At 38.7% G+C, this 24,946-nt stretch overlaps 2 protein-coding genes and 1 non-coding gene across 11 annotated transcripts in view; 2 read left to right on the forward strand and 1 right to left on the reverse strand.

Moving 5' to 3' along the window:
* The first annotated feature begins 306 nt into the window (after nt 1–306).
* LOC124304685 (uncharacterized) lies at nt 307–3,417 on the forward strand. 2 transcript variants are annotated; one of them, XM_046763216.1, is made up of 3 exons: nt 307–463; nt 578–1,076; nt 1,172–3,417. In XM_046763216.1, the coding sequence occupies exons 2-3, from the start codon at nt 759–761 to the stop codon at nt 1,556–1,558; spliced, it is 705 nt and encodes a 234-aa protein (XP_046619172.1). In that variant the 5' UTR covers nt 307–463; nt 578–758; the 3' UTR covers nt 1,559–3,417. The 2 variants fall into 2 exon arrangements, with proteins under 2 accessions (XP_046619172.1, XP_046619171.1); XM_046763215.1 differs by having other exon boundaries at nt 643–1,076.
* A 1,481-nt stretch (nt 3,418–4,898) lies between these two features.
* Nucleotides 4,899–24,946, reverse strand: part of LOC124304684 (neuronal PAS domain-containing protein 1) — a 130,668-nt gene continuing 110,620 nt past the window's right edge. For 4 of the 8 annotated variants that reach the window (XR_006908248.1, XR_006908247.1, XR_006908250.1 and 1 more), the window contains 6 exons: nt 16,804–17,013; nt 10,559–10,853; nt 10,290–10,431; nt 8,223–9,641; nt 6,608–7,062; nt 4,899–6,250 (listed from right to left, as the gene is read on the reverse strand). Coding sequence is in view for 3 of the 8 variants with exons in the window: in XM_046763212.1 (XP_046619168.1) it covers nt 6,699–7,062; nt 8,223–9,641; nt 10,290–10,431; nt 10,559–10,853; nt 16,804–17,013 (2,430 nt within the window). In the remaining 5 variants the exon portion in view is untranslated. Of the gene's footprint in view, nt 7,063–8,222; nt 9,642–10,289; nt 10,432–10,558; nt 10,854–16,803; nt 17,014–24,946 lie in introns of all 8 variants that reach the window. The other 4 variants (XR_006908249.1, XM_046763213.1, XM_046763212.1 and 1 more) reach the window with 4 other exon arrangements.
* Nucleotides 18,406–18,477, forward strand: Trnam-cau (transfer RNA methionine (anticodon CAU)). The gene has a single exon. It is a non-coding gene; the product is annotated as a tRNA-Met (tRNA).

Genomic DNA, 24,946 nt, shown 5'->3' on the forward strand with positions numbered 1-24,946 from the left:
GCAGCACACTTGACTTGCGCACGCGTCCTTGAAACCTAACACACTCGGCGATTGCGATATTAGACGTATATTTCCCTGAATCGCAACAATGCGTTTCGTGCTTTTCGGCGATCATTGCCAAAGGCTGCCGCCGGTTTTCCGTCAACACATCAACACCGATTTTGAATTTTTTTATCGAGATCACGAGTAATTTTCAAGTGTGAAGTGTTACGCTCGAAGCGCTGCAAGCGGCTGCAGTTAATAGTTCGTTTTTACGGTCTTACCGTTCGAGCAAGGCTCGGCCGTCTCTCTCAGCTGTAATCAATGGCGAATAAGTTAAATGTAGATACATATTCCACCAAATTAAGTCACTCCGAACGCAAGTCAGCTGTTAACTTGGACGTAAATTAGAAGCCTGGTTAATCGAGATTTTGAGAAAATAAAAGGCTGATAGAGTAGCGTTATGCTATAAAAAGTACAGAAGGTAAGAACAGACGACGTTATTGCTCAATCCGAATGTTAGCATCATATTATTTTCACCCTTTTACGATATTCAACAATACATACGAGTTCTTGTTCAACTTCCTTACAATGACAGATAACAACACAACGTACCATTCGCGGATCTTTGATCCGATAATACCATCAACATATAACTTTTAGCACTGAACGAGCTCGCGGCAGTAAATTCGAATCGAATCAACGTAACAACGAAAAATTGAGGAGATCAAAATACTGTGACACATCAGATCAGCCTGTCGACAATTACTTGCCCAAACATGCCGAGAGTTGAAAGAGTCAATTGCGGCTCTAAGGTGAGACTTAAACTCGAGAAGAAAAAGTCTGCCTCTGTGGTCGAAAGTACCGATTCACATCCATCCTGCTCCGATGTAGTGCCTAAGACAGACGACTGCGTCATTCATGACGAAGACAACACCCTGTTCGAGAGGATCTACTCGGACTTGATAGTTCCAAAAATGCCAAACTGCTCGTGGGCCATTCACCGCAGCCCGCTGCCCAATAAAACCATCGTTGCCAGTGAGCTCACCGCCTGGACTGAGCATAACGTCGAAGTTGCGCCGCTGTACATCAAACAGGTAACTTGGGTGAACTCGAGGAGAAAGAAGCCACACGCATCAAGCTTGAAGAATCTTTCGTATCGTTCTATACAAATTTAATTATTCTGTTGCAGATCGTATTTGACCAGAAGTTGAATTTTGAAGTGTTTTTTGTGAACACTAAAATGGTCTTGAAGGACAAGCCGAGTGCTCCTCAAACTGTGGAAGAGTTTGAGCATATACTGGCTTATATTGACAATATTAAATTGTGTCCGGGAGGACCTGCAGTCACGGAATTCAGCAACGTTAGTATAGAATGCGCTTATAAAGACCCGACGGAAAGGTGGCGGCATAATTTGTGCTCCCTTGAAGCTGTCGGCGAATTGGTGTGCAAATCCTGCTTCTCGCTGCAGGAAATACTTCAGAGGCATGTACAACGAAACAAAGTGAACGGCAGATCTTTACCATATTCCAGAACGGAGAAGAGAAAAGTTCCGTACCGGAGAGCTAAGCGTATTTGAAAAATAAACTTGAAAAATTTGTCTTTCAACGCATCAGGCGGTATCGTTTTGTTGAATAGTGAGGTAACTTGCGTTACTGGAGTGCTACGGTGACTTACTGATTTATGGATTGTATCGTGTCACGATACGTCCAAACCTTTTGCAATTTGGATCTATATAAATTATATGCCAATAACTGGTCTTAGAGCCAAGAGAGGAACAAACTTGTTGCAAAAATTGTTTGCAAACCTTAAGTTTGAAATTAAAACATTCTATTCGTCATTAAGTCGAATCCAAAAATAGTAAATTATCGTTCAGTTTTCGTGGTATTTAGCTTTTCCGATTTTATTGTTTAGACAACACGGTTTTATCTTATTTCGCTCGAGTCGAAAAAATGCTGGGATAAAAGAGTAGATTTGAAAGGAACAGAAGTAAAATAAAACGTAATTTACCTACAAACTTTGGAATTGAACAATGTTATCCTATCAATTGGTCAAAATGCTCCTCTAATCAATAACTTTACGCAGAATCTTTGTACGTATGTAAAAAAAGTGTTTTTTTTTTTTTTAATTTTTTTATTATTTTTGTCAGCGATGTATTTTTGAAAAACGTACTGTTTAAAGAAAATTTTCGAATTGTTAACTACAGCGTGTAAGAACTACCTCAGTATAATCGTCGATAATTTTAGTTCTTAAATAATTTGTATATGTGCGTATGTGTATTTTATTTTTTCTTTTGATTAACGATGAGTTTGTTTGTTTTTTTTTTTTTTTTTTCAACTGTTGACGTCATAATAACCACGCATATAAATGTATATTATCAGATATAATGACGAACTATGATGCCACTATAAACTGAACAGTGAAATATTTTACTGTTTGATGATTTAATTCTTGAATAATTGTCCTCACCAAAATAATATCCCATATTCGACCTGGCCAAGGTTGAAAGCAAAAGAATAAGGAAAAATCATACGTGCATCGACATTGTTCTTACATTTCGAAGTAATTTTAAATCTGGAGATACTTTCAGTGATCAGTTAGGTAAAAGTATGAACGGTTGGAAACATCACCGATGTTATATATTCTATTATAATTTATTTTATATATAAACATTTGATACAATTTTAAATTTTATTCGTACAATTCAGTGTTTCAGCATTTATAGATAGTTAATTAGATTTGTATATAACTATAGATTTTTAAAAATTTTATTTAATATAGAACAAAATAGTTTTCCGAGTGATGATAAGACAGACGATCGGATCGAGTGACCAAGATTTATGTATTATTTTTGGCATGATGTACAGTAAATTTATTCTAATAATCATTCAACCTTTTCTCGTGTGCTGTCATGTACCAATTATTGCTTTAATAATTGCAGCTAAAAAGTTTGAAAGAATCGGATGTTGACTCAAGCTAAGTATTCATTTCCGAATCTTGTGCCGTGAATTTACAAGATGAAAAAACACGGAAAATCTTACGAAATTAGTATTTGATTTGAAGCGGTTTGAAAATTCATTGCACGAGTTAATTGTTCGAATTTCGTTTCTAAAAAAAAAAAAAAAAGGAAAAAAAAACAGAGAAAAAAACTGCGCGTTGACAGATTGCGGATTCAGTAACTGTATGTTATAAATTTGTCGTCGTGAATCTGATTGTTTTAATTAGGAAATGCATACATATACGTGTGTATGATGTGATCGTGTGTGTGAAAGGGAAATAGAAAGACAGAGGGAGAGAGAGAGAGAGAGAGAGAGGGAGAGAGAAGTACAGATAAATTTTGATCACTTACATAGTATTGTACTTAGAAGGTAACGATACAAAAACGTACGTCGTACTTCCGCTCGGATTATTTTTAAAAATAACTATTTTCAAACTATACCCCTATATAGTTAATATTTTCTTACTCCTTCGTCTTCTTCCTCTCCTTTTCCTTCAATTACTGGGTTGTCCTAGTTTAATTTACGTACGCAGTTGCGTATATATGATACCGTCGTGATAACTTCCGATGAAAAAAAAAAAAAAAAAAACTTGCAAAAATCTATCGCGTACATACAGGGATCCGATAATAACGAATTATTTTTTATTTCTCAAAGTAACTATCAATAAACTGAAATAAATAAAGGAAAAAACAAAGCTTTTCTCTAAAAATCAAACTATTCGAACGATGTTCGTTTTGTTTGCGTCGATATTCTTTTTCTTTTTTTTTTTTTTTTTCTCCTTTCACTCTTCAACAAGGTTGTTATCACGAAAGTTAAATTTTTTTGCACATACTACTAATTCGCATCATACGTGGACTAGACTTGATTACTTATCATTAATAGTAGGGTTCTTAATGCGATATTGCGATAACACAAGCGAATTAACTAAAGGTTCAACAGCAGACACAAACATCTACCGCCTTAACCTGCAATGCCAACAGTTTTCTCATTTCACCAGTGTTTCGTATGTTTAGTAATAAACGTGACAATTTTGATCGACTCCAGAAGATCAGGTCCTTTTATCCTTGCATAAAGATGGCGTCATGGGCCGCCAAGAATGCTGAAGTTTTATTTGCTTTTCACGATCGAGTTACTATTTCGAAATAGAAACTGTCGGTTTTATTCGAGTATGCAGGTGACGGATAAATACTACAAGTTGAAATTGTTGTCATATTAACAACTGGTAAGTCAAATTTACGGGCTAAAATCGTGAGACGGACCGTGGCTTGAATCATGGCGACCGTGCGAGGATTCTGCTATTGGTAATATAGTAATAAATTCTGGATAAGATTCAACGATTGCATTGCAGGTGAAAGCGTTACAAATTGCCTAAACTTATGGAAGGCTCATCTAGCTTTGCTAAACACCGATTATTTACGTGTACATAAATAGTGTATAAATTAATTAAGTACAAAAATTACAAACTTATTAACAAAATGTTGGCAAGACTGGGTTTCGGCCGAATTAACAGGCTAAATATTTTTAATTAATTTTTTCATCTCTTTTCGCGCCATTCATTTGTCCCCTTATTACGTTTCTCGGTACATAAGCAGTTGCGCCGATTATGTATAACGATTAAAGTATTGTGTGACGATAACGACTGCGGATAATTACATCTAGAATCATTCATTGCGAATTGAGAAAACGATAGTTTTCCTTATTTCCCTTTTACTTCAGTAGTCTGAATTCTTATATGAGTAATCGATTTTGCGGTTTATTTTCAATAGATACGTAAATACAATAATTATTATATTAAAAAAAAAAAAAAAAAAAACTGAATAAAAACTTGTAAATGAATAACCGAGGGAATCACCCCATAGTCCCCGCAGTATACAGCTCTAATTTTTTTTCTTTTCATTTTAGTTTTACTATGTACCAATTCAATTAATGTTCCAGGCGATTAATTATTATTGCTTGTATTAGTTTTATTTTTCATTTCCCTTTCTTTTTTTTTTTCTCTCTCTCTTTCTTTGCCGTAATTCTCGCTATATCATCCTGCAACCAAGTACGTCTCTGACGATTTTCGTGTCGAAATAATCATCTAACACTTATCACAGAATACGTATTTCATTTCGTAATTATACAAGCACGATATCTATTATTGATATTATTGTTATAATCATTATTTATTACCTATTTACTGCAGTATTATTTATTCATCTATTACCATTATTATAATTATTATTATCTTTATTTCTATTTTTTATTATTTATTATAATTATTATACAGAATCGTTGTACACTTTTGTGTATATTGGATATAATTATTTACGATATTAAATTTATATATAATATATAGTTTTCTTATTCTCTTACACGTACAGTATATGTATATAAATTATCATATATATATATATACCTATATATGTAGGTCAAATAGGAATTAATTCATGTTACGTTTCCAAACGTAATACAGATCTGTGTTGCGTTTATTTTGAGTTAGGTACAGTAAGTTTGTGCTTCTACTGGAATTCATGGCGGTTGTCTCAATTGGTTCGATCTGATTTTATCAATTTTGAATATCTGACGTCTGATTTACAATCTGCACGGCTTCCACCAAAGAAATTAAGAGGATAAAATCAATAATCCACGAGCCTGTTTCGGGGTGAATTAAAAATTTTCTTCCATTTCTACCTCATTTTTGTAGTGTAATTGAGTGGAATCGATCTCTTCTTTCAGATGACATACGTCGATACTCCAATAAGGCATGTTACGTATTCATGCATAACGATCAGTAAATGGGTATGTACAGAGTTAATTTATACCGACTGCGCGGTCTATCGGCTACTAAAATTTAATGCGCATGCGCTCGATCCGAGAGCGGCTCTAAGTCAAGGCAACTAACTCTCACAAATTTAGTCGACAGCGCGCAGCCATGTAAGTAACTTCAAAATTTTTGACAGCTAGAGACAGTTGGTCACCCTGGCAAACAGTCGTTCTCGGATTGTAGCTCGCATGCATTAAATTTTAGCAAACGACGGTCCATGCAGTCGTTAGGAATTCACTCTGTGTATGTGTATATTTATATTACAGGATATATCATACTATACATTATACACGTGTATAGAATTTATAATTCTCGATTAATTGAACTGATAATTTTTTCATCTTGTATGGTACAATTTGCGCACTTATAAATTCCATGATCGGTCGATTTAACAGACAGCCTGCAACGCAGGGCAATATAATACGGTGATAATTCGCCTGGAGAGGCCCTTACTTTCATACAAGTCCTGAAACAAATCGAAATTCAGGTGTTTAAGTTGACCATTTCTCAAAGTTACATTTTTCAACTAGTACTTCCGACGGCAGGTTATTTCGAGAAAATTTGTTAAAAAGTTATCATATAGATTGCTTGTAGATCGCATGCACCGATATTACCAACCATACCGCAAGTTTTTTTTGAAACCGCCTATCTACAGGCGTTGAGCGGCGAGTTTCGCAGAAAACAACCGGTAAAAATATATCCAAGTACTCGAGTAAAAAATATCCAATATTGATTACTTTCGATACGTACGAAGAAATCAAAATCAATCTAATTGTCATGGTTTTTCTTTTTCATCTGCCGTAGCAACACTCGACCGGCTTACCTTCATCGTTCTAGTCGCGAAGAATTGTCGACTACAACGAATAGATACGTTGGATCTTTTATCGATGGCTACTGGTTGAGCAGGGTGTTTGTCACCTCAGAGATGGACAGCAAAGGACTCCCGGTGTCCGGCTTTGGATCTGCGAGCCCACTATTGGGACCACACCGTGATGGTTGTGATGGGCCAGATGGTACGATACGCTGTTGCTGTTGCTGATGTTGGTGTTGCTGCTGTTGCTGATGGTTGTGATGCTGCTGCTGGTGGTGGTGGTGGTGGTGGTGCTGGTGCTGCGGCTGCTGTTGTTGATGGTGTTGCTGTTGCTGGTGCTGTTGCTGGTGTTGGTGGTGTTGCTGTTGCTGGTGCTGTTGCTGGTGTTGCCGTTGCCCGTTTCCATCGACAGTCTCGTCCCCATTACCCCGGCAATTCCTCCCCCCGACAACGATCCCGGTGACGTGCTGCAACCAAAATTAGGGTCCCCCTAGTCAGCTCGCTCCTCAACGTCGATTAAACCCACTTCCATTTTCTTTCTTTTTCTACAACCATGACCTTTCACGATTTGCCTCGTACAGGAATCTTATCAAATATCCTAGCTGGGGTAATTGCTCTGATATTTGGAAGTAAATTCGGCATAGGTACTTATAATAGGTTTTTTTTTTCTGAACTATTGTAGACAGATAACATCGCGATAGACAGATGGAATTTCATTTCATAAAAAAACGCCTTCGACAATATTACATCCAAGGAAAGACTTCCGAATAGAAAATTTCAGAGGCGTGTTGACAAATTTTTAGTAGAGATTTTTCTCGTGACTCAATCGCATGGCGGTAACTCACGACAATGAGCTGGTTAAAACTGTATCAACTGTCTTGTCGATGGCACTGACATAATGATTAACTAACAACACTGACTGTTTCGTTTCGATCTTTGCATTTTGAATATATTTGTGTTGACAGAAATTTTTTATCGCTTCTCGTTTTCAAGGAAATTGGATTTGAATGATGCGAAGAGTGCACGGTCTAAGCCATTTTTTGAATGTATGACTGTAAAAGAGCTGTCTGTAATGTTTGAAAGTAAAAATTTAAAAAGAATTGCCGTGTTTCTGAGACAGGAAGGAAGGAAGGAAGGATGGCGGAGGAGGCGGATCACAACAACCATAATGCATCAGCTAATCTCTGTCGACTCAATTATCATTTCGAACATTGCAAACTGTTTCGTACTATCGGCGAGAGCCAAGTTTCATTAAATCTTGTCGAACAACTTGTAAATGTGTTGTTCGGAATACGACAAAAACTTGTTATTCTCTTTCTACGTACGCTTCATCCAAATCCAATTTTCTCGAAAATGCGTCACGACACAAGGTGTCCGTAAAATCGAAGAAATCATCATCGTCATGATAAAGAAAATCTCGAACACAACAGTATCATAACGTTTCGTAATGTGTAGTTTTAACAATGATTAACGAAAACTCTGTTCGAATGCGAAAACGTCGTGCGATAACAAAAAAAAAAAGATAAGAAAAAAAAACGGAACCAAACAGGAAGAAGCAAAAGTATAAGAAGAAAAACGGCAAAACAACAAACGAAAAGAGGATCAGCCTGGGAATGGCGACACTCACTGGGGCGCACATTGCAGTGTCCCGTGCCTTTGCGGCGGTGCGGGGTGATTCTGGTGGTGCTGGTGGTGCTGGTGATGGTGATGGTGGTAAGGATAGTACTGGTAGTGGTGATGGTGGTGCTGGACTCCTTGCCATACCTCCGAACCGCCCTCGGAGTGACCGTGTCCCGAATGAGGGTGCGGGTATCCAGCAGGAGTGGCGTAATGGGCGGCAGTCACAGCGTACTGCTGATGGTGCTGCTGACCCTGATGCTGAGCCTGCTGCTGCTGCTGCTGCTGCTGCTGCTGTTGTTGCTGAGCCTTGCTCCTCGTCGGACTAGTCGATGAGGCGACACTGGTGGTTTGCCCGTTGGGCGAGTTCTGCTTCCACTTGCAATCACCGTTTACAGAGTTCATCTCCGCAAGCGATTTCAAGGGGTCGTTTGGGGTCGTCTGGGAATGTGATATCGGGGGACTGTAGGCGCCGTTGTTCCGTGGCGGTGACCTGGACGGTGGTGCACCCCACATGAGCACCGTCTGTCTGGGTGCCTCGCCGCCGTAAATTACGTCCGGCTTGACGTCCTCCATCTTCGGTGTAAGGACGCCTGTCCCAGCACTCGTCACCGGCGAACTGCCTGCCGAATTACTGGACGAAGCACCACCCTCCAGAGAGTGACGACTTCCCGGACCATGGACCACCGGCACCGTGGCCACCGGACTGGCCGCGTAGGGGGAACCAACGCTGCCCGGATGCCGAGCCTCGACGTACCCGTACTTCGGGGAGTCGGCCAGTTGTTGGCAGTAAAGCTTATCGTCCCCTTTGCCCGACGACGAACTCGTCAGTTGGTGGGGGTCGTAGGTGGGCAGCGAGACGTCGAGGAAACCGTTGTAGGCACCGGTTGTCGCGTGGTACTCGGGGTAGTAGGAACCCAACGGACGGTACTGGAAGAGGTTCTCCGTTGCCGTTAGGTAGCGGTTGTCCAGGGCACCAGCAGGGTACAAGGTCTGATGGTAGTTGCCCGTGTGTCCGATGTACGTCGTCAACGACGGATCGCTCGTCGCGGCGACCGCCGTCGGCGCGTATGCGGTTGGGTACATGTTGTTGAGGTTGCTGTATGCCGCGGCCACTGCCGCTGCCGCGCTCGTGTCAGCAGTCAGGTAATCGACAGATGCCACACTCGGCGTCGCTGGCGGTGATGAGGAGGACTGACTCGTCAACTTGGTTCTCTTCCCTCTGCATGTCGAGAGGAAATCTCGAAGCTGCGTCTTGTAGCGACGGTTCACTCGCTGTGGCGTCGGCTGAGCCGGGAGCGTTGGTGTTATTCCTGAACCCGTGAGGCTATCGCTGTCCGAAAAATAACTGTTCGTCAGACCCGCGTCCAGGTAGCTGACCTTGAAATCCATCGTTCGCTTGCCTAGCAGGTCTCGACCCTCTTCTTCCCTGATGACAAACAAATCACTTATATGTTAACATGTGACGCGACAATGCCAATCGGATGTCGAACAAACTCTTTTTGTCGATCTGAGTCTTGGGTTCAAGGCAGGAAACGGTAACTTCCGAAAAGATGATAGTGACACGTAGTTTATAGATTCTTTTTAACCACCGGAGTTCTTGGACAAGGTATGAGTCGATATCTTTTTCGGAAACCAAATCCGTATGTCGAACATGCTTCGAAGTTGCGCCAAACCACAAGTACTCTGACATAAAATTGTTAATATTATTTTAAGGTAGATATTATTATGATTGCCGGGTAATTTGATTCGGTTAGCAATGAGTCGTTGATCGGCCCTGATCGTAATTGACCGTACACAGGCAGTGGTAGTTACCTACGTAACTTTAATTCCCAGTATATATATATACCGAATATTCAATTTCACATCGCATAAGCCCGTGAAATTATTAACATCAAATTTATTCTATACGTTACACATGTGCGTATATTATACGTGAAACCCGTTGCGGGTATAAAAGAAAAAACCAAAGTTATAGCTCGTCTATCGTACAATTACACAGTACTGCAGGTATACCAGTTACCACCGAACGAAATGGCGTATTATGGTATTCATTTTATGGGAAATATATACTAACATTAATGGACGGTGTGTGCTGATTACGAAATCCGGCTTTGAGTTCTTGTAGACGAGCCTTGAACTCGTCTGAAGCCACTGCCAACCACCGTCCTTGGTCTGATACCTGTAGGCTATCATGCCGGATGCTCCAGTCTTTAGAACTGCACACAGAGGGAAGAAAGAAAGAGTCAAACCAATGGTCACAAGTATATGTACCATGAACCGATACCGTCGAATAGCGACTTTGTTTGAGGAAGTAAGGAACCAAGGATCGTATTTAGCACTTACGTTCTTGGTGCGCACTCGCCACGTAGGCGAGATCGTCGTAGTGCACAAGGTCGTAGCCACCCAGGTTCGCCAGCTCGGCGTCCGAGTAACCCAGCAGCATTTTACCCCGCTGATCCATGGAGACGAGGGCGAGGTCCAGTTTGTGCTTGCTCTTGAACATCACCTCCTTCTGTGGCACCTCGAGCAACGAGGGTGGACCGAAGGGGGTGCAGAGGGCGAACAGCGCCAAGGGCGGATCTTCCGTCTTCCGGTTTTGCCCGTGGAGGACCTTAACTCTACCCCTGATGTCGAGGCGCTGGAGGAAAAATGGCCGTTCAAAAATCGGTAAGAGATAAATATTGCACGTATTAAAAATCGAAGGTACACTTGGGACCACGAATCTGAGACGGCTAATTTTTTACACTAGACAGTTATGTTGGCAACACAGCGAAACCTACAGCGCCACAGTCGGCCGAACGTGAAACTAACTCAATCTCAATAAACATAACATAACCCATGAACGTCGAATCTAACCTTAGTATTGACGTGTCAATCCAACAAGTCATCATCGCCTCGGTATTCTAAAGTTAGATTCGACGGTCATGGGTTATGTTTTGTTTATTGAGATTGAACTAGTTTCGCGTTCGGCCGACTGGGGCGCTGCAGGTTTCTCTGTGTTGCCAACGTAACTGTCTAGTGTAAAAAATTAGCGGTCTCAGATTCATTGTCTCCAGGTGTACGTATAACGAATGTTTCCATTTCATCCGCCTCCACCACGAAGATCGGGTGAATCGATATTTAATTATTACATTATGCGTACGAGGGTAAATGCATGATCTTGTACGGCACGTGCGTTTCTGTTGGTACACATATTGTTGTACACCTGTATTAACATGTACGTTATTATACATGGCGAGTTAAGCTACGCGGGTTAAAACTACTTATCAAAGACTAACAGTGACTAATAGCCTCGAAAATGATATTTACGCTCTGCTGGTATAATACACGCGACCCCCCAAGACCTTTATTTATTACACGATGATTTACACACGCATTATTATCACCGATACACGAATATATGCCGTGTGTATTTGACGTATCGTAAATGTATATTATACAACCTACTGCACAAATATTAGAGTGGGTGTTCTAATCAGATTCAACAATGTGGAGAAAAAAAGAAATATTACCTCCACCCCCGTCATACGCGGTAAAATGTTTAATTTTGAGGGTTAAAATTGCGTCACCTTCGGCAAATTTATTCTCCCCCGTTCCTAAAAAATAACGATTGATTTTGTATAAAAACTAAGAAATTCTCTCCGAACGAAACTCGTTTCGAGTTTCGTTCGTTTTTTGGTTTCAAAGTGAAAGTGGTTATTGAAAATCGGAAAACTACGTGTTGAACCAGAATATATTTACCGTGAACCGAAATTACAAAAAAAAAATAAAAAATTTCCAAGCAGTAATTACTTTCAGTTTTTCTTTTTTATTATCAGCGTATATCACATATCCTTGAATATCATTTCAGTTTTGAATATATAATTTATTAAAATTGGGGGGTAGCCGTGTGAAACGAAGATGAATGAAGAAAATAAGCCTCGGTGTATCCCTGTAATTTTGCGATTTATTTATTTATTATTATTACGGTTTGCTTTTTTTTTTTTTGTTTTTTTTTTTATTCCTCGACTCTTTTGTTGCGATTTACATGAATTTTCTTTCATTCAAATCGCGTGTTTTTTACTCTGTAATTGGCGAATCGCGGGGTTACCACGTATAATGATAAAAATTTATACATACACAACAGCTCGAGTCGGACAGCGGGTTTGAGGCTTCGTTCGCCGACTCTGATACTGACTCATTTTAATGTTTATTATCGCGGTTGCGGTGTACACACAGTATTATCCCTATACGCGCGGGAAAAAGTTGCGCTCATTTGAATACTTATCGCCCGATTCGATCTTACGATATTACTGTATACATGTGTATAAGGCATGTCTACGTATTCGTATACCATACGTGTATGCATACGTATACAAGGATTGCCAAGAATTCATTATATCCGTACAACGTCTGATATACAAATTACAGTGAATACATTATCGGACCTTATAAATAATTATTAATGAATAATCGATAATGTATTTAAGGGATACAAAGTATAATCAATTATGCAATCAATTAAGAATCGAATCGATATTTTTTTTTCTTTTTCTTTTGTCTCCCTTTTCACATGTCATGATTTTTTAGGTTTACCGAATTATCGAATACATCGTTATTTGACACAATAAATATCCGGGCAACGATGTTGAGGTCGAAAGGAATTTTCATTTTTTATTTCAATAGAAAGAAAAATCGTTACAGTTATCCGCGTTTTTGCAAAAATATCGATGTATTATTTTTTTATCCTCGATTGTTTGCCGATTTTTATTTATTACTCTTTCCTTCACTTTTTGCAACGAAAATCCCGTCGTTTCGTGCAATGAAGTTGTTAATCACGAATCGCACCGTTCACATACGCCTGCGATGAGCTTTCAACGGCTTCGACGCCGAATTATTTTCGCTGGTCCTGCGCAGATGCAGGGATGCTGGGAACGGTATCGCATCTTCGCACCCCGCGATGTTACTCAAGGTTATATTCTACCTCACGGTTTAAACGAGCGTTACATTCGTACAAGCCGTAGCTTCTCTCTTTCGATATATAATACCGATACAGAATACGACGGACGGATATTTATACACGAGATATATCGCCAGCCTAGAATTACAAGCTCATTCGCAATGAATCACGAATCTCAAAACCATTCGTTTGCCGCTCGTCTTGTGCAATTTATTTCAATACCTCTATGTACGAACAATCAAGGATCTCAAATTCAGTTTGATACGAGTATCCTAATCGATAAATGAGTTTTTCCATCAATCCTTTTTTCGATTAATCGATTAATCGATGGTTTCGATTAATCCTTTTTTCGATTAATCGACGGTTTCGATTAATTTTTCTTCCGATTAATCGATCAATTGACGGTTTCGATTAATCTTTTTTCCGATTAATCGATCAATCGACAGTTTCGATTAATCTTTTTTTCCAATTAATCGATGAATCGACCGTTTCGATCAATTCATTTTCCGATTAATCCATCAATCGACGATTTCGATCAGTCGTTTTTACGATGAATTGATCGATCGAGTTTTTCGACTTATCGTTTTCCCGTATAATTCATCAATCGACGGTTTCGATTAATCGTTTTTACGATTAATCAATTAATCGAAGCTGCCTCATAAGAATTCTGTAGGTATAATAATAAAATAATAATTCAGAGAGGAGTATAGTTGAAAAATGTTAAACGAGTCGCGAGTTCTATACCGATTGATCCCCAGAATTATTACGAGACAACATTCGATCAAAAAAAAAAAAAACGATTGATCGATTAATCGCACATCACTGGTATTATACTAATCAGACGAAAGTTTTAGTCACTGGAATAAAATTGAAATTCAATATCAATGTTAAAAAATAGATTCTAAACAGAATTTTATCGTCATATTGAATCAGCTAATTAATTCCGATAAATTATGTAAAATCTCAAATCGATATTATTGATTATAAAAATCAGCTGATCCGGTACGGATAAACGATTTTAAACAATTCGCAAATCATTCGACGCATGATTGATCCATCTTTTTTTCTATCTTTTTCTTCACTGCACATGACGCCGTACTTTCTATCATATGAGGATAATAAATGCAGGATGAGGGGAAGAAGGGGGGGGGGGGGATATTTCCGGTGAGGGATATTCAAGGATCAGCGAATAGTTTGCGGCGGCAGTTTGAAGCCTCGGCGGTTTCTGACCAACACTGCCGTAAAGCTTTTACGATTACAGTTTCATTTTCATAAACGTCAAAGCGACCGCGTTTTTGCCGTGACCGCGGTATACTCAGCAAAATCTTTTTATCTCTGTCTCTCTTTCTCTCTCTCTCTCTCTCTCTCGCTTCCTTCCTTCCTTTTTCTCTTTTTCTCCACGTCTCCTTGGAGAGTGTGACTATAAGACGCCGACGTCGAACTTTTTTTTCTCTACTCTACTCTATTCTTCTCTTCTCTTCTCTTCTCTTCTCTTCTCATCTCTCTGCTCTTCTTGACTGTTTGCTGTAAGATAATTAGTGTTTTGCTTCTGGTCTCGACGCCCCTTATTTTCCCTTCCTGCCGCTCTTTTACTTCACCTCTTCAGGCCTGAATGTTCAATGTATAATCAACCAACCTACTGTGTGTGTGTGTGTGTGTATATATATATATTCTCCGATACTGCGCAGATTTTACTTGGTTGTAAGTTTTTCTCGGCATTTGATTTATCGTACCTCTATACGTGTATATACTATCTGTACTTTTTTTCGATACGGTATCTACGCAGCGAATGAAAATTTATTTTGTACGAAAAGTACTATCAATATTCCGTACAAGTTGTTCGGAGAAAAAATTCATTCACAACCCGTTTTTTTTTTTTCAATTTTCAGGATATATATTGTATAAAGATTACATTACGGATGTGAAATTAAAATGAACATTACAGAATTAATATATATTTTATCGAGTGTCTGTTTTTTTTTTTTTTTTTTGTCTCTTACAATTTATACAGTATTTTTAAAATCTTAACAGGATCATTTTATACTATGAGAAAATGTTTGAATCAGGAATCTTAATTCCATAAAAAAAAAATACATGCATTTTTCTCGCGTCCTTCAAACCATCGAATAATTATAATAATTTTATAGTTTTTTTTTTTCAATAATCTTCAATGACTCGTAGCAATGTTAAATTAGATTGTTTAATTGCGAATTGATATTTTCAGATCACGCAATTTGTGAAAATAACCGTTGAATCCCCGAGACCGTGATTTTTTTGTTTTTTTTCACTTCCATCAATTTTTTGTCCATCGTAAAACGAAAAATGTTATAAATAAACGCACTAAAATCACTAGATGTGAAAAAAGTTCATCTATACGTAAAAAATGTGTCGTAATGTTTTCTTTTTCCTCTTTACAATGTTCGCACAATTGCGATACGAATGCGTTTGAACATCTCGTCTATACGATGTAAAATGTAAAATATATCTATCGAACGAGATCGCGAGGCAGAGTTTTAGTTTCGAAATATCTCGTCCACGGGGATGAGATTTTAACGGCTGAATCGTGCGGAAAGAAACTTGAGGCGTAGGGAAAAAGCAATTACCTTAACGGTTTTACGGGATGTGTACGGGAGGGTGGAAGACACACGGGACTCTCTTCTTTAATGACAGTGAAATTATTAATTACTGTTTTGTATACCGACGGCACATCTCTCAGAGACGAACGTACCGTGGATAACCGGCCACAGGCTTTAATACCGCCGGGTGTTTCCTTTCAATTTACAAGGTCGATCGCGGCTCGAGATGAGATATGTCGAAAAGTCGGGAAAATCGTTGGTACGAGAAATCGATCGAGTCTATGATTAAAGAATTCAAATTTATGGCGATGTGATCGTTCGTAGATCAATTTTTCATCGATCGTCAGTCGACGGTCGCTTGATTTTTGTTTTTTTTTTCAGATAATCACATCACCTTTTCTTACCTTCTTCATCAAAATTATTCGCTCATTTCCTTCACTTTTGTAAAACTTTAACTTTTTTTCTAAAAAATCTTTGAGTTGAATAGTTGAATATTGAAAAAAAAAGAAAAAAAAAAGACGGAATGCCTTGAGCACTGGTGAATGCGAAGTTTAGGCGTTGAGCGTATGTATTCACATCGTTGTTAGTATCATTGTTATCATCTTCGCGAATCGATGAGCGAGTAAAAAAAAAGCTAATAGTAACGGTTTAAAAATTTACAAATCGCATATTTCACAGAATTTCCACGAAATAATAACAACGTTTGTAAGTATTGGTCACAGATCCCCGTTGAAATGAATTTGAACGTTTTTTTTTTCCAACTCTTGGAATTTAGTTTCCTTCGAAAATATTTAATTCCGAAACGGTAATCTTCGAGAATTGATGATCGAGGGAAAAAAATCACGAACATTAAGGTTTAAACTACTGATGACGGTTTAAAAATTTACAAATCGCATATTTCACAGAATTTCCGTGAAATAATAATAACATTGGCCAAAATTCCCCATTGAAATGAATTCCAACCATATTTTTCCGAGCCTTAAAATTTGGTTACTTTCGAAAATACTCGATTCTGAAAAGGTAATCCCCAGGTTTTTGGGGATTTTTGAACATTGATGGAGAGGGACGCTCACCAGGAAGCCGGAAGTGTTGTCCAGGAGGCACCGGAAGCGGACGGTAAAGCTGCGCTCGAGGAGATGTCCGTGCTGAGGCGCCAGAGCGTCGTTAAGCGGAAGACCGGCGCTTTCTGCGGGTAGGAAGGAGTTCCACATCAATTGCCTTTGGAGTTCCTCACGGTCCTCGCTGTGCACCAACTCGTACACGCTTTGGTGAACGATGTCGGACTGTGGAATTGAGCAGGTAAAGATATTTTTTTTGAGAAAACTGATAGACATAGAAAGAAGAAAAAAAAAAAAAACTGAAGCAACAAAAAAGTAAAAACAGACGATGTTTTATTTTATTTTACCCTTTACACCTCCCTGTGCAGTAAGTAAGGTGGTCCACTGTTGAGAATTTTTCGAAATTTGACCATGACAGTCTAGGCTGTTCGTCAATTTCCGACATATACTTGCCCCTCTTGGATTCGATGGAAAGTGACGAAAAAACGGTGTCTGAATTATTTCAGATTTTTAGGAGGATTGGAAAGGGTGTCGAAATAAATTTGACGAATGAAAAGCGTTTTGAAACCCTCCGTGCTGCATTTTTGATATTTTCTTTTTTCACTAGCGAGCAGTTTGCGGGAAGCAAGTATACCCTGTGTAACTTTTTAATGTGATGAGAACACTGTGAAATATAATTGTCTGCTGAATGTATCTCGTTTTTATTTATTTCATTTTTTTTTTTTGGATATTCCGGAAATTTTCCCTTTTTTTCTGACCGAGTTTCAATCTTTCACTTTTCGTCACCTTTGGCGATACATGAGAAAACTATCGGTTTCGGTCGGAAATCACTTTATCTAATTTGAACGAATCTTTGTGTTTTCGAACCTCTAGAATCCGAAAAATATATTTTACAGAAAATGTCGGTCTGTCGGTTTGTTCGACAAACTTTAGCGACGATCTTTCGTAAACGGCTAGATTAAAAAATTTGTAACTTGCAGGATTTCAGTGTAAATTGATAAGCGTGAAAAATTGCCACGTCCCGATTAATTAAAACTTCCGATTCCACCGGAAATAAAACGATTTTCAATGGTTTTTCCTCTTTATTACTTTTTCTGAAGAAGCAATTATGTTTTTTCCAGTTTATGTGTTGATTTTTTTTTCAAAACGTATGAATTTTTGGTTACTCCGACATTTTTTTCTCTACTTTTTCCTTAAAAACTTTATCATCCGGCTGCCAAGTCTTATCAGTTCCAGACTTTTCACTCTCCCGTTCCCTTTCCATTGCGATGAAATCTATCGCGAAAAAATTATCTTTCCGGCTTGTTCTTTTTTTTAGATTTCAAATTCGTTTCGGCACTCTTTCCAATCGAGCTAAAAATCTGACATAATTCAGGCAGAATATATGTCGGGCATTAACGACCACCCTAACGGAGCACCCTAAGTGAAAATTCGAAAATGTCCAAAATCAAAAGCACCCTAACATTTAATCGAAATTGAAATATTCGCCATTTGTTGCTGAAGGAATTTTTCACGCTATCCGATGTTGAGAAAATAATTGAACTTCTACACTGCGGGGAAAATGCAGTAAAAATTTTACGATTTGTCTGCAAAAATAAAAGCTCATGTCACAAGAAGAGCAGAGTGGCGCAGTGGAAGCGTGCTGGGCCCATAACCCAGAGGTCCGTGGATCGAAACCACGCTCTGCTATGTAAATTATTTTTTGCTGCCCGTTTTTGATCCTGTTTATGATCAAAATTGCCAACAATCAACTCGAGAAATAATTATCCGCAATTTTAAAGCTTTCAATTCTAGGTCGTAAACGTATTAGATCTCACTTATCATCCTTCGTTTGCGAGCAAGATTTCTTTTTGTTCAAATTCACGTATCATAAAATACATTTATTTTCTCTCTCGTCCAAACACTCAGCCCGCAAGTACTTAATTGCAACAAATTTTTCACTACACCGAAGTGAAATAACAATTCGCTCGAATCTACCTGACATATAAAATATATTTTTTTGCCTTACATACTGTTTAAAGTAATTATTGACCTTTGCGTCGTTCAGAAAAATATCCCGTCGTAGATAATAACAATTTTTTTTTAAAATACATTAAAAAATACAAGTCAAATCTTTTCCGATCGGTATTCTGTTTGATTAATTTATACGTTGCGATATTTATGAGAATGATCAATCCGTACAATCCATATTCACACCGAGAAATTAAATTCCTGTGTTCTTTATAAACATATTCTGTGCGTAAAACGCATATTACAAGTTACGCAGTGCTTAACGACAAAATTTGTATAATATATGTTTTATCAGCGATATTCTGTGGCCTGTAGGCGTACGTGATTACCGAGCTATAACCAATTGAGCAATTAAATTCACACCTATTACACACCTTCGACGGTGTCGGATAATATCTCTGGATCGGTTGTAACCTGTTCGTCTGTATACGTAATATTATCGCAAACATGTGTGCATCATACACGCGAGTCTCTTGGGCCAATTAGCTGTGTAATCTGGACCGAGGAGGAGAGCGAGCGAGATGATTGAACGGCGAATAATTGGAGCACGAATTAATAATGCGCGCGTTTAACCGCGTATAATGTGCGAAATGATTATTCCGTGCAACTTATTTAGTTGCCACATGTACGCGTTACTACGTACGTAAATTATTCGATTCTGTATCAGTAACGGAATCAAAGTGTCATCGTAACAAAAAAAAAAATCATTCAACATTGACGGATTAGATTGAGATTAATTGTCAACTCACTGAAAAATTCCAACTTTATTTTTTTCACCGTGAAAAATCATTATACACGGATCACATTTCTTCCATATCCTTTTTCTCCCGCAAGAAGAACAATTTTTCTGAACCGATTTGTTGAATATTGTATTCGACTCTGACTCAAGCGACTCTGAATGATTTTCATTCAAGTTTCAATAATGCTGAGCGGAATAAAAAAACAAAATTCACTAAAAACATGCCGACAATATAATCGTTGAATCGAATAAATTTCATCAATTCATTAAACCTTCGCTCTAGGCATTGCGTATCTGAAACAAAACGATCATCGAATTATAATTTATTATTCCGTGTGTACAAAAAAAAAAAAAACATAACAATCATCTCATCCTCGGTGTGATTTTTTCCCAAATTTATACCCGGGAGCGGATCCAACGAGTAAGATAAGCAGCTGACCGGTCGAATCTGTATATTATAATATAATAATAAGAAGGGTGGCGATCAGGGTGGCTCAAAGTCGCTTGTTATTGGCCGTATGAATGATAGCGTCCTTATAAATGCATAAAGGCCCCATAAAGCATCGGGAACGGGGGGGATGTGTATGGGAAAGAGCGATGAACGAAGCGCAGGGGGGAGAGGGGGCGGGTCGGGGGAGGGAAGGGGGAGGAATTGGGCCCCCTCGTGGGATCCCGGAGGGGCCGCACGTGATTCCATCCGGGCTTCATTCGCCCCCCCGCCGAGACTCGCGAGGATCCCCGGCGAGGTGGGTTTGTTTGTTCTTGTTTTAATTATACCCGATGCCCGAGGTCTCAAACAGAGCCGCGAGTCAGCCCCCCATCCCCTCCGATCCGTCGAACCACCCCGTTCGTTATATTACCCTGTATCCGTGAAACCTGCGAGACGGTCATTTGTCGGAAAACGCGTCCCACGGTGTCGTTGTTTTTTTTTTCTTTTTTTTTTTTCTCTTTCCTTACCTCTCTTTCCATCTATCGTGACCGACTCTCCGTATTATCTCTGTGAATTCTCCGACTGTGAGAGAAGGGGCATTTACACCCTTTAAGGTAATACCGACATACCTTATATCGAATCGACGCTTTACAACCGTGCGGTAAGGACCCCACGTATGGTCATTGTAATTATAGTAAAAAAGTCATTCGTTTTTTTTTTTTTTTTACGAAGATATTCGAGATACGCGGGGAGATCAACCAATTCATTCGAAGTCGGGATAACTTTTTGTTCGTTATTTTTATCACTTATAAGTAATACTCGCGTACTCGGTTAGTTCACTCGTTCGTTTCGTTCGAACGATCGATTGGCGTAGTTACTTGGCTGAATCTAACCTAACCTAACCACCCGTGTTGACTACTTTTTATTCATCGATACTAAATTTATCCTGAAATAATTTATTCGTCACAATTTAGATACCGTTGATAAAGAGAGTGTTTTCTTTTTCTTTTTTTTCTCCATCATACGAATTTATCCACTCATTCAAAGATATATCCGCTGAGTACTCCATTCAATCATTAATCCACTACTAATCTTAATTCGTCAATTCCTCGATTCATCAATATATACTGGACATAATTAACGTATTGATTCACTCGATAATCGTTTAATCGTATCATTTATACTCGATGATTGTGAGTCAATAATTAATCTACGTATCGTTAAAGTACACTCGGCGTAACGGTATCTGTCATTCCGGAAGAGATAACTCAAGTGACGCGTTCGATATTTAGGTTGGCACTACGTCGCGCTGTGTAGAGATCCGCTAACTCGAGTGTTGGCAAAATTTGAGGTTAGCGAACGAACTAAGCTCGTAGATAGCAGATCCCTACATTACCCAGCTATTGCCAACCCAAGTTGGCCGTGTCACTTCGGTTGCCTATTTCAGGGGTGACAGATACCGTGACGGTTGGTGTACTACGAGCAGATTTGTTTACAAAATCTCACCTCAACTCGTTACACCTTGTTCATTAATTTTTCGATGTGTAATAAACTAATAAATTGATATACATTCGTTCGTTCGTTCGTCCGTTTCAGGTACTTGTTTGGTTTGATTTCGGTGCAAGGTATTTTGAGGTTGATGGGGTTTGTGGCGAGGCAATTACACCGAGACGTGTAGAGATACCTACCTGAAAGACACCCTGTATACCGGTACTTGTATACCTATAAGGTTGTAAATCCCGACGGCACTATTCACGGATGGTTTTAAATATTGTCGGTGGAACGGTATATCAAACGACCCTAACGAATAGGTTATTTGTTATTCGTACGTTGTATATGAATAACTCGTCAATAATTCATCGACCTTTTCCTGTGTAGATATACGTACATTTATATCTACGCCATGCACGGTATATACGTATAAAGCCTGGCGCACGACCAAACTCATCGTCTATATACGCGTATTGAATGCGACGTGTAGTAGTATTAATGACGTTGATAAAAAAAAAGGAAAAAACGAAAAAAAAAAAAAAAGAACAATCGTGTTTCGTCGGTGTGAAAAACATTCGTAAATATGCCGCTTTTTTTTTTTTTTTTTTATTGTTAAAAAAATTTTTTAGTAACCTCTACACTACTATTCACTGCGAAGAGAAAAATTGGTGCACGACGAAGAAATATTGATTTAGAAGTTGTACCGGTTAATAATTTGTATAAAAAATACGTCTCGATAAATGAAGAAAAGAAGAAAAAGAAAAAAAAAAACAACAACAAAAATACATGGTAATTCCGTTTTCCGATCGACAATCGGCGAGGATTTCCGAGTTCGCCGAGAAGAAATTGCTCGATCGTTTGAATACGGGGTTATGTACCTAATACATTATGAAATATCGAAGGTGGCTTAAAGAATGGCAGAGGCGAGCCGCGGATGGGTTTACGATCATCTCTCGTCGTTAATTAAGAGGTTGTAATTATTTAGGTGATACGCTTGCGCACCCCCGTCGGCACCGCGCTCCATCTCTCGATCCTGTTAACTCTTCTTCATCTTGTTATATTTATCCGCCTCCTTCTCCTTTTATTCTTCTCATCCTTTTTCTCGCATATATCATATTATTAACTAGCGGGCCCGTTGCGACTCCGCCCGCGAATATTTTCGAATGCTTCTTGTGGCAAAACTGTCAGACTGCGTAGCCACGCATGCTCTCGCTTACGTTTTTGTCCGGCTCGTCGAGAGCCTGAAAACTCTTTGCAACGTAACTTTCCTCTATCTGTAAAACTTTAGGCATGCGGTGTTCGCATAAGTGTCCCTCATCCCCTTCCGCCCTGACTTTAAAATGTCGTCACATCTCCGAAACCGTGGATCTGGTTTTAACGAAGTATAGTTTAAAACATGGCCGGACTTCTTAGCTATCCGCAGAAAAAGAAAAAACAAAAATCATCGAAATCCGTTCGGTAGTTTTGGAATTATAAACGAATCGACGTACGGTACGCAGAAAAGAGAAGATATTCATCTTTCTCTTTGCGCTAAAATTTAGTAGGTATAGCGATTTTCATCGATGTTACATTTCATTCGCAAATCGCAATCCCGTGACGCGAAAAAAGTTGGCTAATTTTTATGCAAAGGTTTTTGTTGTTGTTTTTTTTTTTTTTTTTTTCGCACAACTGTTCTCAAATAAATCGCGTTTCAAATTCTGTAATTAGGCGAAGAGAAAAAAGCGTTTGGTAGCTTGTAAACTTTCTTACGTGCACACGTAGAAGATTAATTCGTTTCACTAACCATTGAATTTTTTTTTTTTTCAAGCCATCACCTGAAATTATAAATGATTTTTTTTTTTTTTTTTTTTTTCATGTACAGTCCATTATTTCAACAATACAACGACAATTGTATTCGTAATCGATCTTGCTATATTCGAACAGTACAGTCTGGTATAAAAACAAGCCTACTCCAGATAACAATCAAAATAGTTTGAACCCCATCTCAGGTGATTTTTATTTTCACCTTCCTTCCTCTTCACTGACATTTTTCTTGCAACCTTGTAGCGACATTTACTGTTACGATGATTATTATTACTGTTGTTATTATTATTATTATTGGTGAATAATTGATATTAATAGTACATAACTGCATTGCGGCGCATGGTATGGATATTATAGGTGTTGACGACACACGCCCGAGTGCAGATAGCGGGTTAAATGGCCCGAAGCTATGGCGAACAAGTTCGTTCGGCGTGATCAAAGCGAGATCACAAATTGAAACAAATCAGTCCTGTAATAATAATGAATTCGTACGGAGCATTAATAACTCGTGGCTCGCTCGACGTCGCGCCTTTCTCTGTGTTACACTCGCGTAGATACATAAAAATATATGTATATATAATATTTTATATATGTATGCGTATGCACACACCGGTTAGGCATATTTACACATGTGAACTTATGATCGTGACTAAGACGTGTAACGCGTGTATTACATCTTTCATACACGCTCGTATTATATACGCGTGCATCTAAATCACATCGTTTGTCTACTCGGTGTTCTATTCGAAAACCGTAACGATTCAGTGATGGAAATTTGATTTTCGCAAGAAGGAAGAAAATGATAAAAGCATCGGACGTGTAATTTTCAAATTTTCTACCACGTGCGACAAAAATTCCTGATAATCTGTGCAATTTTCTTCTTGTTAATTTAATATTCAAAAGTTTATCAGTACGAGAACATTTTATGAGAATTTCAATGAAAATTACTGGTCTTTAGGCGATTAAAATAAACTCAGTTAAATTGATTCGAAACTGCAAGCTCTATAAATTCTAATCCTTGTAAAATTGACGTTTTCTTTAATTTCTCTGCTTTTGAATAAATTTTTGAAATCATCATCTCGACACTGTTGAAACTGCCATTACAATTAACCCTGTCATCGTTTTTGAACAGAGATCACGATATGAATTGTTTGTTTTTTTTTTCGCGACTCAAAATCGGTATCAGTCTACTTTGTACACCTGGTATGGACAATAAAAAATACAAAATATGAGCGTGAACTGTAAGGCAGTACATATATAGGCATGCAGGAAGGTGTATATTGTCGTATTTACATTTATTTACATTTATTTATATACGTTATGCAGTGATCGAGTTCCCCCCGTTATTTCACTCCTTTTCTTGTACGTATATTCTTCCCCCTTACATCCCTCTCTCTCTCTCTCTCTCTCTCGTTATCTTTCTCTCAGTCTCTCGAAGCATGCTTTGAGCTCTCAATTACTGCGAAGAATTATGAAGCCAAGATGCCCGGAGCGTAAGAAAAGGGTCGTCGGTATGTTACCGTGCACGCGTACGTGTTATACCATACATGGACATGTTTATTTGTATAGCCACGTGTTATTTAAAGGTGCGTACCTGTGTCTATAATTCTATACATATAATACACACCGCGCGATTCCACTCGCGTCTTTATTAGCCTCTTTCCTCTCACCCTCACCCCCTTACT

The sequence above is a fragment of the Neodiprion virginianus genome, chromosome 5 (assembly GCF_021901495.1).
Source record: "Neodiprion virginianus isolate iyNeoVirg1 chromosome 5, iyNeoVirg1.1, whole genome shotgun sequence".
Lineage (NCBI taxonomy): Eukaryota > Metazoa > Arthropoda > Insecta > Hymenoptera > Diprionidae > Neodiprion > Neodiprion virginianus.